General features: G+C 36.5%; 1 protein-coding gene across 1 annotated transcript in view; it reads right to left on the bottom strand.

The window, feature by feature from the left end:
• The window catches only part of arhgef28a (Rho guanine nucleotide exchange factor (GEF) 28a), a 77005-nt gene that overhangs the window by 52254 nt on the left and 11877 nt on the right, over positions 1–12874 (bottom strand). The window contains 3 exon segments of the mRNA XM_051109490.1: positions 2777–2847; positions 2849–3254; positions 5308–5458. Of these exon segments, the coding sequence (XP_050965447.1) occupies positions 2777–2847; positions 2849–3254; positions 5308–5458 (628 nt within the window).

The raw sequence follows: 12874 nt of genomic DNA, 5'->3' as shown, positions 1-12874 counted from the left end.
ATATATTTTGCAAGAAGCTGCAAAAACCAAACCAGTTATTTGTTTGAGAGATAAAGGACTGCTGTTGCTCGATTTGTTTTGTTGGTAAGATTTATAAAGAGTAGCGTGCTAAAGCTGTTTATCTCAGCAAACTGCCAACAGCAATAGTTCTCAGGAGTTTAAGACCAATTTAAAGGATCAGATAAACATATTCATATCCAATAAGTGAATGTCCAGGTTGTTTTGATACCCTTAAAACAAGCAGTAACACTTGTGAGATAAACTGCTGTTATTTTCCCTGAGACTAGCAAGAATGTTGCCAAAGAATGCTGTCATTAATTGAAGCTGACACACCGTTCTTCAGACAAAGCAATGACATGAACGTTAATTCAACTGTGCAATTTACCGCGAACAATCTCTAGTGTTATGTAAGGGGCCCCGTGTGCACTAGAGACATTCTTTAAATCTCTCTCCCTTCTCACTGTTGAAGAAATTAGTTAATGTTCCATGATGGAACGAGCACAGTATCCATTCTCAATTAGAAGGAGATCCAGAGCATAACAACTACTACACTGCACTATATTGCATGCACACACACGTGCAAAATGTATTTGTATAAAAAACATCACTTTACAGTGTGCATTTTAAAGGAGTAGTTCACCCAAAAATTAAAACTCTGTCATTAATTACTCTAATGTCGTTCCAAACCCATAAGATCTTCAGAACACAAATTAAGATATTAAGATATTAAGGTAAAATATCTTAATTTCTGTTCCAAAGATGAAAGGGCTTACAGGTTTAAAACGACATGCAGGTGAGTATTTAATGACAGAAATTTCATTTTTGGGTGAACTATCCCTTTAACATGTTGTTATATTCAAGGGAAGAACCTATATGACATTATTTTCATTCCAGAATATTCAGCGTTAAACAGCTCTCTTATATCAATATGCATGTAAGGATCAATAGGACTTACATTTACTCTGTGTAATATTTCCTAATTCAGATGAATTATACTACTGCAATTAAATAAAGCTGAACAAAGTAAATACGCACAAAAGGAAGTAAATATATGCAAATATTTTTAAATGCAAAATTTAACACACCTATTAAAACACAAAGTGTTTTTATACAAAGAAACATAGATCACGTACAAAACCAGTCAAAAGTTTTTGAACAGTAAGATTTTTAATGTTTTTTAAGAAGTCTTTTCTGCTCACCTAGCCTGCATTTATTTAATCCAAAATACAGCAAAACAGTAAAACTGAGATATTTTTGCTATTTCAAATAACTGTTTTCTATTTTAATATATTTTAAAACGCAATTTATTCCTGTAATTTCAAAGCTAAATTTTTAGAATCATTACTCCAGTCATATTATCTTTTCAGAAATCATTCTAGTACTCTGCTTGGCTGCTCAAAAACATTTATTATTATTATTATTATGTTAAAAAAAAAAGCTTTTTTTTTCAGGTTTCTTTGATTTATCTGGAATAGAAATCTTTTGTTACATTATAAATGTCTTTATCATCACTTTCGATCTGTTTAAAGCATTTGAATAGTAGTGTATAATGTTACAAAAGCTTTTTATTTTACATCAGTGCACAAATTTTTATTTCACATAAATCAAAGAATCTTAAAAAAAATTGATTATATTGATATTGATGATAATAATAATAATAATAATAATAATAATGCTGAAAATTTAGCTTTGATTACAGGACATTTTAAAATCTATTCAAATAGAAAACAGTTATTTTAAATAGTAAATATATTTCAAAATTTTGCTGTACTTTGGATCAGATAGGCTTGGTGAGAAGAAGAGACTTCTTTAAAAATATTGCAAATCTTACTGTTCAAAAAACTTTTTACTGGCAGTGTATGTGAAATAAAATATTCAATGAACAATATTCCAGGAGTTAAACGTCTATGCTCAAACTGTGCTCTGGCCAACAAGACTAGTCAAATTACTGTTCACTATTTTAGTCTGTATAACTGTTTGTTTTGATATTGTATAAACAAACAGTGTCACATGAGAACCATGCTCCTAACACTCATCCTGATAACCTGCTCTGACGCAACAGTGTTTCCTCAAATTGGAAATTCCCAAAGCACACAAAAAAAAAATAAAAATCTTTTACTTTTTTTTTTTTAATTTGTGTATACGAAACGTACTCACCAGTTTTTAACAAGTCAAAAGTAAGCAGAAAATGCTGATGACAAGATCAGTTTATATATTATATTGTATTATATTATATTACATTATATTATATTATGCATAGATTCAATGGCTCAAGACCTCAAAACCATTCACCTTGATGAGTCTATCTTCAAAGTGAACACAAAACACTATTACTTAGAGTTACTCAGTTGTAACTAAAGTGCTTTTGAATTTAATCCTGTGTTCCACTAACGAGCCATAACAAACATGGTGCAGAGGTCCATACATTTAAACTGGTCCAAAACAAAAGTTAGTTATACACCCACAAGGAAAATGCAATCAGAATGTAATGCATACAGTCCATTCAAGCAGTCTCTTAAATGGCAATGGCACATCTGTAAAGATCAGAAGAGGCTTTAAACATTTCAGAAAGGTGATCTGTGTTTCCAAAACATAAATCACATGAATATAATGGCAGGCTGGGTTATAGTTCTTTGAAGTGCACTTTTTTCTGAGAACTCATTTGTTTGAAGACTTTGCCAAATCTATTTGTACATAACGGTCAGAATCTAGTGTAGTAGACGGGACTAAAATAAGGGTTAGCAGTACTTGAATGAAAGAGTGAAAACTGACTGACCTTGCTTCTCCTGTCCCACTTGGCTGTCCCATCCCAGAAAGTGCAAGTTAGCCAGGGCCTGTGTGATTTTCATCAACTGCACTGTGTTGTCCCACTGTGCATCTGTGCTCTGGATTAAACTCTGATGTTCCTGAGGCTTCTCTCTGGCTGAAATTCCCCTGTTCACAAACATTCTGTTCTGCTAGGCTTTCCAATTGAAATAATTCCTTTGGATCACAAATCCCATCTGTTCCATGCTGGCCGGTCTGGTCTAAATGGTTAGACTGAGATGAAAGCATTTTCTCTGGGCAGAATTTCCTTAGGATATCCTGATAGCTGCTGGATGTCAAGTTCACGAGCTGCTCCGCCACCTCATGTGCCTCATCCCGTACGTACTCCAGAGAGAGCTGTCCTGAATTGCAGAGAGGGCTGATGTGACTTCTGCTGTCCCTCAAACAGCAGTAGATCTCCACAGATACTTTCTCTGGAACATTGTGACCTTGATGAAGAAAAGATGAGAAAGATTAGGTGAGGCAGGTCATCAAATTTGTTAAATGATAGCTCTTTTATCTGCTTAGATCAACTACATCATGTTGATCTTGTTGTCCAACCACACTGTATTTGGTTTATAAGGGTCTGAGCACCGGTGGTGCGTGGACCCTACTGGAATTGCTCAGATTCTTCTTCTTCGTCTACTCCAAAATAAATAGCATTTTGAGGGCCTAAACATGCTCAAAACTCATGAAACTTTGCACACACGCCAAAAGTGGTGAAAATTTACATCTGGAATAATTTTCAAAAGTGGGTGTGGCAAAATGGCTCGATAGCGCCACCTATAAAATTTCAACGAAGTGTCCCTCGAACTGTGTTTCACATACATGTATGAAATTTGGTAGCCCGTTGTAGCATAGCAACAAAAAAAGTCCACCGTTATGAAGTCCGCAACCCAACAGGAAGTCTGTTATTTCTAATTTTCTCTGCAAGTTTTGTGCCGTTTTTGCCATTTTCTGGTATTGAATTTAAACTAACTCCTCCTAGACATTTAAACAGATCAACACCAAATTTGGTCAGTCTAATCTAAAGCCCTTTGTGACATTAAATTGCGAAGATCTTGAGTTTTCGTTGAAGAGCGTATCCGGGGTGGCCTGACAAACTTTAATGTTTCACCATGAAAAACGAAGTTGTTTTAATTCAATACAAAGCCGATCTGCACCAAAATTTGCATCTTTAATAAGAGTCCTGTCCTGAACACATGCCCAAGACCATATTACGTTATAGCCATAGTGCCACCTGTTGGCAACAGAAAGTGGCATGTTTTATGCTCTAACGAACTCCTCATAGAGATTTAATGGCATCAACATTAAATTTGGTCAGTTTGATCTAAAGCCCTTTGCAATGTTAAAATGCGAAGATCTTGAGTTTTCGTTAAAGGATGTGTCCGTGGCGGGCTGGCGGCCTGACAGAGTTAGATGTTTTGCCATGGGAATAGGTGTTGTATCAAACTTCACACGTTTGATAAAAGTGAACACATCTAAAGGCCAATATTCAGTTATAATCATAGCGCCACCTGTTGGGCACAGGATACGTCATGCTTTGCACTAACTCAAACATACCATGTTCAATCTGCACCAAACTTCATGTTTGATAAAAGTGCTGGCCTGAAGGCCTCTACATGCCAATATCCACTTATAGTCATAGCGCCACCACCTGGTAGCAGGAAGTTTGGCACATACAAATGACTCTGACATATTGCTTCTATATTTACCACTTTTGGTGGTAAGCCCAGGTGCGAGGGCCCTTTCAATGCTGCTTGCAGCTTCAATTTTGCTCGTTTCCCTCAATATTTCTGTCTGTTTTTTTATAGTTCATCACATGTGCTTTTGTTTAGCTTTTTCCAAAAACTTAAGTTTGTTTTACAGCATCTGCTGCAACAGATTCCTTCAATATGTCTGAAACACTGACAACTAGGGTAATATTTGTACATCACAGTACTGTCTTGTGTTACTGTCTTGAATCAGGTCACATGGCAAAACACAAAAACAGGATGTTATGAACACTGGAACTTTATATTATATGAAAAAGTCAGGCATTGGCTTATTTTTGCTTTCACTGACAGTTAAAACCATCATGTAACATAAGCTTATATCTCAGTTTCATTATGTTTCAGGATTGAACTGTTTCTTTCAGGCATCTGTTGCCCTCAAACTATTCGTTTCCACAGAAACACTTATTCTTCGCACCTCAACATATACAAACAAGCACTACTACAATACAGCACAAAACTGGTTTTCATGGCACCAGGAAATCCCCTTACAGTCCTGATCACACCAAGGACGATGAACATAAAAATAACTAGAACTATAAAGTTGTAATAATCGCTCTAAATCTATGAAAATCACAACTAGAATGATAACGACACAAAGCAATAATAGTGGTTGAATCAGAACGTTTTTTTTCTAGTTATCACTCTTGGTGTGAGCGGGCCTTTACACGTTCAGAGATAATTGCTCCGTATACATCTGTTACATCCAGTGATTTATTCAGTGTCTCACCAGGCACAGTGAATCTAATTGATTCTTGATCCTCAGTCCTGTAAGCTGCGGTTACATGGTGAAGGGATGAGCCCACAAGGACCACATAGTAGTCAGCTTCTTCCTGAACGCACAGTGACAACTGCAGCTTCACACAGACCTCCACCTGACCCTGAGAGAAAGGAAAGACAATTAAATCCACATTATGATTTGTGTTACACACAGCATGTCGCAATAAATTTGTCAAAAAATATATTTTTTTAAAGCCAAGACAAATCTTTGGGAATGGAGCTTATTATTTATCAGGCAAATAAAGTTCACTGAAATGTTCTGTTAGTCAAAATGAAAATGAAACAAAAACTAAACAGATAGGGAAAAGATTGCGAGAGAGAAGATAAATGAGAATGAGAGAGACTAATGTTGTTTTTGTTAATATTAGCTTGCTAATGCTGATACTATGAAGTCTGGTGCTGTAGTACACTGAAGATTGAGACCATATGAGACTTGATACGGACCTCCAATGTCTTTCATTAAGCAGCACTAGGTGAAAACAGTGGATAAGAAATGTTCTTTATTCTCTCCAGCCATATTCGTTTGTTCACTGAACATTAGGTTCCCCCTTTACAGACTTGTTTGCATAGAAATTTGGTTATACCACAGCAAAGGACATCATGATGTAAATCTAAGCAAAAAACACAAACACACCCTCAAATCAGCCCAGTTCCTAAGGCCTTTGACTAAACCATGATTGAAACAGACAAAAATAACACATGATTTTTTGCGCTTTCCGTCCTAAACCTCAAACTAGATAGTGTTACTGCATAATCCTACTGGACAGGTTTCTTTATTTCATTTTTATGAAAAGGTGTACCTACTTAACCATATACTGGAGACAAGTTTGTACCCAGAAGTGAGCTAAATCTTACAAAATCTCCAAAAACCTCCATTTGGGAATGTCCTCTTATAAAAACAGTATGCAGAAAGTTTTTTGTTTAGGTTAGGATATAGTATTTATAACAGGGCTGCCAACTTTCACACATTCAGTGTGTGAGACACGTTCTCATGCAGTCAAAAGCACCCTCAGTTAAAACTGTAATAATAGGATACTGGCAAATTTGTGTTTGCAAATAGTGCATATTTGTGTTTGCACTCTGGAAAGCATCAAAAGTTTCTACTTACAACATGTTTTAGTAGCATTGACCAGTGTGATTGGCCATTCACTCATCTTTAAACGTCAGAATTTTTCCTGCACGTTCGCGAATCCTCTCATTGTAGCAAAGTGTAGACATGATGTAAATAAGAGCTTCACTGCCACATACGCTGCACATGCAAAGTTTCAGGAGTGACATATATCCGCAACCAAAACCCCCACCCATTCCACCATGGAAAGTCTCACTCCAAGATGCACTCCAAAGTTGGCAGGCCTGTTTATAACTAGCTGACAAAAGAAGTCTATGCAATGTCCCCTTTTAGACAACTAAGTAAATGTGTGTGTTTGTGCGTGTGTGAGAAAGAGAGAACAGTAATTCTTTATTTAAAGTGTATCTGAGGTCTACGCCAAGGCTGTATGTTTATGTAAATGGGTCTTTCTGGTCTCAAATGCAGCTGTTACAGATCAACAGTACCGTCAGATGGACTCTATGAGAGACAAATGAAATAGAACTGATTTTGCTGTTGCTGATCCTGATTGCTTTATTCCGAATTAAGATCCTAAAGGAAGTGTAAACAAAGTCTGCCTGGTGAAACAAACTGGCCTTGGTTTTCAGTTAAAGGACCAATAAAGTTCAAATGTGGAACATGTAGCCATTCATGAAGCTCTGAATAAAATGTTTTTCTTTATTTTCTATTAGGAGTCTTAACTGCTTATTATTAGATTGTTTAAACAAAGTAATTAGGGTGATTAATCAGTGGCTGGACTCGTTATCAAAAGTATGAGGTCATGCATGTTGATTAATACTGTGCTCAGCTCTATTGTTTCATTAAATATCTACTGTGAATAGTTGATTTTTCTCCTCTAATCAAATTATACACATTTTGACTCTTATCTCATGGAAGAAAAATAGATAAATTATTAACAAACATTATAGGCCTGATATTTAAAGGAATAGTTCACCCAAAAATGACAGAATTTTCTTTTTTTTGGTGAACTACCCCTTTAACAGATCAATGGTTCATGTATATTTAATAAATACGTTTTAAAATACTGTAAGCTATATGACTATTTGAATGTACATGACATAATGCATGTTGTAAATGCTATTAATGAACTGTATTGTGAAGTGTTACCACCATGCTACAGAATGGTATGAACACTATAATAAACAAAGAACAAATGTGCTAAAAACATAAGAAAATGAAAAGCCACAAAATCTCAAACAAAATACATCCAGAAGCAAGGAAAGTTATTCTAAAAGAATACAGAGCCATTGTGTAAATCAACACAAGCACACAAAAATAACAAATCCATAAGCACAATCATTCATCATCAATGCAGGCATTCACACGCACTACCAACACGCACACGGCTCATAGACATTTACCCATAATTCCACACTCTGATTTCATTAAACAGACCCTGGATCAAAGAAACACCCCGTAAAAGAGGGAGGTGAACAGTAAATTCAGTCTCGCCAGAGGCATGTGTGTGACAAGGCACTTTTCTCTTTCTCCCTTCATTCAACATAAAGCCCCCGTTTGATTGTTTGCCTTCCTTCACCAGACGTCTCCCTCACTTCCTGTCATTTAAGAGGCCCTGCAGATGTAGTGATGGAGGGAGAGAAGAGGGATACAGAGCAGGTTTGGTGTGGGAATGAGGGAAAGGTAAGGTCTCTCCTATTTTCTCAGGCTCTGTATACTTCACATAGGGATGAATGATGAGCATGGGATTCTCTCTGCTTCTCTCTTTTCTTTCCTCACTCTGTCTCTCAGTTGTGCCGATTTACAGCGTTTCTCTTTCTTCCCATGCAATCCTGCTGCCGTTTTATAGCAGTAAAACTCTCAAATCCTTAATCTAATAGACCTGGTTTTAGTTCTACTTGGAAACATTATGGGCATTGTGGCTTATGTCACAATATGAGTCATGTTTAAAAATGGTTTCTATTTTAATCATCATGTGGTACTTCCCATTTTTAGATAATCCAGTAAATTAAATATAAAAAATAAAGGTAATTAATTATTTTCCCCATTTTATTTGGAAACTGGACATATCCAAAAGACTATTCATTTAATAAGATTAGTCTTAAGAAATTAATACGTCTGACATAAGTGAAAAAGTCTAGACTACACAAAAATGTTTGTTTTAAGGATGATATTTTATGGAAAACAAGCCAAAAATACTAATTTAGAAAATTATGCTATAGTCACATCAATAATATTTACTGAACCCCATGATTAAATTTCAAATATTGTAAGCAACAGATAAACCAGAGCAGTTAGGAATTGTATATTCTGTCCTATGTTTAGTCTTGTTGTCACCCTGGCTTATAAATGAAGAAAAGAGCAGGAGCTAAATTACTCCTTGGATCGATGAGGGGATGTTATTGTCTCCAGCACCTGTTTACAGACTAGTTCCTGGAAGAAAAACACCTCACTAATATCCTGGTCCCTGTGGACGGCATGCGTGTGTTTCCTTACCAGTGACATAGCCACTGCCACCTGAGAAGGGCGTGTATGGGTTCTCATGTTCAAACAGGATTCATGTCCAAATCCATGTTTAGGTTAGCAGTAGTGATTATGTCTTTCTGCCATCGTTTCAGATGTCTGCGCATCTCACAGTTTACATCTAGTCTGATACACAACATTTAAATTTAAAGTAAAGCAAATTTTAAACACTTAGAATAAAAACCACTTTAGTCAATGCATTTAGAAATAATTGCAACACTAAGTGATAAAAGTCTGAGTAATTTTGTTTTAATTATTCTTACATCTACCCAGTAGAGTTAGTTTCAGAACAATGTGCCAAAGCTTTAAAACTATAAACATAAACAATAATTTTCTTGTATTAACTGGAGGTTCAGCCAATTACATGAATCATCAAGGATGGGTGATACCAGTATTGTCTTCACGAATCTGGTCCTGATTCTCAGTCCGCTCACCACCAGAGGTCGCCTTGCCATTACACAGACTGTTGCACTACATTTCCCATACTCCACCTCACTCACCACGCTCACAGCTGCAGCCAATCACAAACGGTATAAATACGAGGCCCTTCCCACTATTCTGGGCAGAGTATTGCACAGCGCTTAGCACTCTTCTAGTGTTAGCTGCGTTACGGAGCCACTTCCTAGTTTCTAGTTCTAGTTATTTCTTGTTTCGCGGCCTGCCCTGGATCTCTCACATGATTATCTGATTACCCTTTTGCCTAGCCCCCTGGATTACATTCACCATTTATCGACCCTCGCCTGTTTCACGGATTACTCTTGTGTCTTGCCCTCATATACCTGTTTGTCACTGTTCGCCCCAAACCTGTGTATGACCACATCTTTGTTTATTAATAAAAGTTATGCAGATGGATCCGCCTACTTCACTTCTCTGTCACTCAGTAACAATTATACACCACAGTAGACTTACAACATTAAACATTACATTTTACAGTCATAACTTTAACATTTAAAAGTCTACAAATGCAAGTTATAAAATATTTTGTTCATTTATCAGCAGGATTTGCAGAACATGATCAGGGTCTTAAAACCTTTATATATTAATTTACAACAATAAACTTTCATTAATATACTTTAGACAAACTCGTTAAAATAATTATTTTTTTTTTATTTCATTATTTAATGTAAAATAACTGCTATGTCATGACTGCTAAACTCTTGTATGAGGGCTGACTGACTGCATTTCTGTGTGTGTTAAGAATTGCAGATAGGGAAATATTTCCTCTCTTAATCTACTATATGCTATTGCAGTTTGTTTTTTCACTAGAAGCTTGTGATTGCCATTCATTTTGATTAATATTAAACCATTAATATTTAGAAAATTAAATAATAAATCAAATACAGATTTAATTGACATCAACCATCCAATATGTATGGATGGTGTAGCTGACAAGCCACCTGACCAAACAGCTCAAGCTTTACTGACTAGCTATGAAATATGAAGTCTGTGCGAGGCATAATCTGCTTAGTGAGCTGAAATGGTACATCCAGAAATGTCTTCTTTATTAGAGATAATCACCTGTTAGGTTTTCTTTGATCATGGTGTTCCTGTCCCAACAAAACAGAGAAGGAATGTCAAAGAATGTAATATCTTAGAATTTCTTTGTGGGAGTGAGTATGGCTTGGACTAATAGTTTCAAATGAGGGTAAAAATAGTAAAAGGGATTTTCACCAATTTAATAATATGAAATTACATCATCTGATAAGGTAAACCCAAAGAATGCTGGATATGGGATAAGCAGGATAAATAAAGATCATTTTTTTGAATAACCTTCAAAGACAAAGCGTAATTCTGGGTCTTAGTGGACATCACATTCAACTTATTTAGTCAAATATAAGTTAATTGAAGGGATAGTTCACCCAAAAATGAAAATTGTGTTATTAATTACTCACCATCATGTCGTTCCAAACCTGTAATACCTTCATTCATCTTCTCTATTGTGCTTTTTCACTTTTTGAACTTTAGTCAGTGTGCGGTCTGTATGCTTGGGCATAAAAAGATCTACAAAGTTACAAATCTCAAAATCCACTCCAAAGGGAGATATTTCGTTTTTAAAAAAATCCCTTTTCAAGAACTAAAATGAACAGCTCCTTTGGACTACAGCGTTTGTTTTCTGGATGTTATGATGTCACAACGCGGCTCATTAGAATATCATTATCCCACCTATGGAAATTTAAATGGTTGTGGGGTGGGTAGGGATGAAGTAGGGGATTAGCCTACTTTAGCGATGCAGCGCGGAGAGCCACTTCTGGGATGCTTCATCGAGCCGTGGCATAGCCGTTATAAACACTAGCATTGACTAGAGTGGCCACGACCAGCACCGGTGGCCGTGTCGGAGCCGTGCAATAGATTTGTGCGGTATAGGGGGTCGAAACACATGTGGAGGTTCGGCTGATACAAACACAAGCATTGACTAGAGTGACCGCGATCATCTCCTGTGGTCGTGTCAGAGCCGCGTCACACACGTGTGTATAGTGTGTGGTAAGAGATTTATTCATCATACAGTGTAGATAGCTTCGCTTACAACAACGCTTTGACCCTGCATAGATAACGACACTACCAAATTCAAGGACCACAAAGGTAGTAAGGATATTGTTAAAATAGTGATTATCAGGTTATCAAATATCAGTGGTTTAACCTAATTTTAAAAAAGCTACAAGAATACTTTTTGTGTGCATTAATTTAACAAATTGATTTAACAAATTTTTCTCTTCCATGTCAGCCTTCTACGCACATTCACGACAGTAAGATGTACACGTGTGGTGTTGCTGAAGCAGGAGCCAGCGTACTGGCGCAGGACCCTAATGCAAATACTGACACGGAAGAGAAGAAATTCATGAATAGTCACCATTTTGGTTTTCTTTGTGCACAAAAAAATATTCTTGCAACTTCATAACATCACAGTTGAACCACTGATGTCACACTGACTATTTTAATGATGTCCTTACTACCTTTCAGGGCCTTGAATGTGTCAGCTGGGTTGCTGTCTATACAGAGCCAGAAAGCTCTCAGATTTGATCAAAAATCTTAATTTGTGTTCTGAAGATGAACGAAGGTCTTACAGGTTTGGAATGAGACGTTGATCATCTTGATCATCTAGCAACTGTTGGATACTGATGATATCCCAAATAACATCTCAGCACCCGGTCATAGAGAATATAAATGGATATTGTGTCTGGTTATGTATGATTCATACAAAAATAGACGTTTTTTAGGTCATCACCAGCACAAAATAATTTTCCTTTTTTTTCTCGGAGCTGTTCTGCTCAATGCATCTGCATGATGTTCAGGCATGATATGGCTAAATTTCACAGCCACGGTTTGTAGGTAAGTTTTTAACCAGAACAGAGTATCATGTGTTCATTGAGGAAATGCCTTCCATGCGATTCCAACTGATATCCAAAGCAGTCCACAGCAATAGGAAAAACACAGCGCACAGAAATCTTTCCAAGCTCACAGTGCCACATGAGAAGATTGTCCAAATAGTCCCCTATGGACCCAACATGACTCACAAGATTCCAACTTTCCAAAGTTGTCCAAGAACGAAGTTCTGTATGCTTAATGACAATTCCTGAGGGAGCCGTGCCAACAGCTAACACAGTCATGACCCACATCACATAACACCCAGAATCCACCTAATGTAGAAGGCTGAACATCAAGACAACCAACTGCTAGCATAACCAGTATTTTCCAGTACACAGACACAGTAATATGTAATTTTCTTTACACTACACCATTCAAAAGTATGGGGTGCATAAGATTTTCATGTTTTTTATGTTTTCTTGGTGTCTCTTATCACACCAAAGAGCATTTATTTGATCAAATACAGGAAGTAAAATGAGTTATACTTTATATGCACAAAAAGTAATACATCCTCGCTGAATAAAAGTACCAATTTCTTTTTAAAAAAATCTTTTGAACAGTGGTG

Source organism: Labeo rohita, chromosome 5 (assembly GCF_022985175.1).
Source record: "Labeo rohita strain BAU-BD-2019 chromosome 5, IGBB_LRoh.1.0, whole genome shotgun sequence".
In the NCBI taxonomy this organism is placed as follows: Eukaryota; Metazoa; Chordata; class Actinopteri; order Cypriniformes; family Cyprinidae; genus Labeo; species Labeo rohita.
The sequence above is the reverse complement of the archived record's forward strand: the minus strand, read 5'-3'. Positions and strand labels throughout refer to the sequence as shown.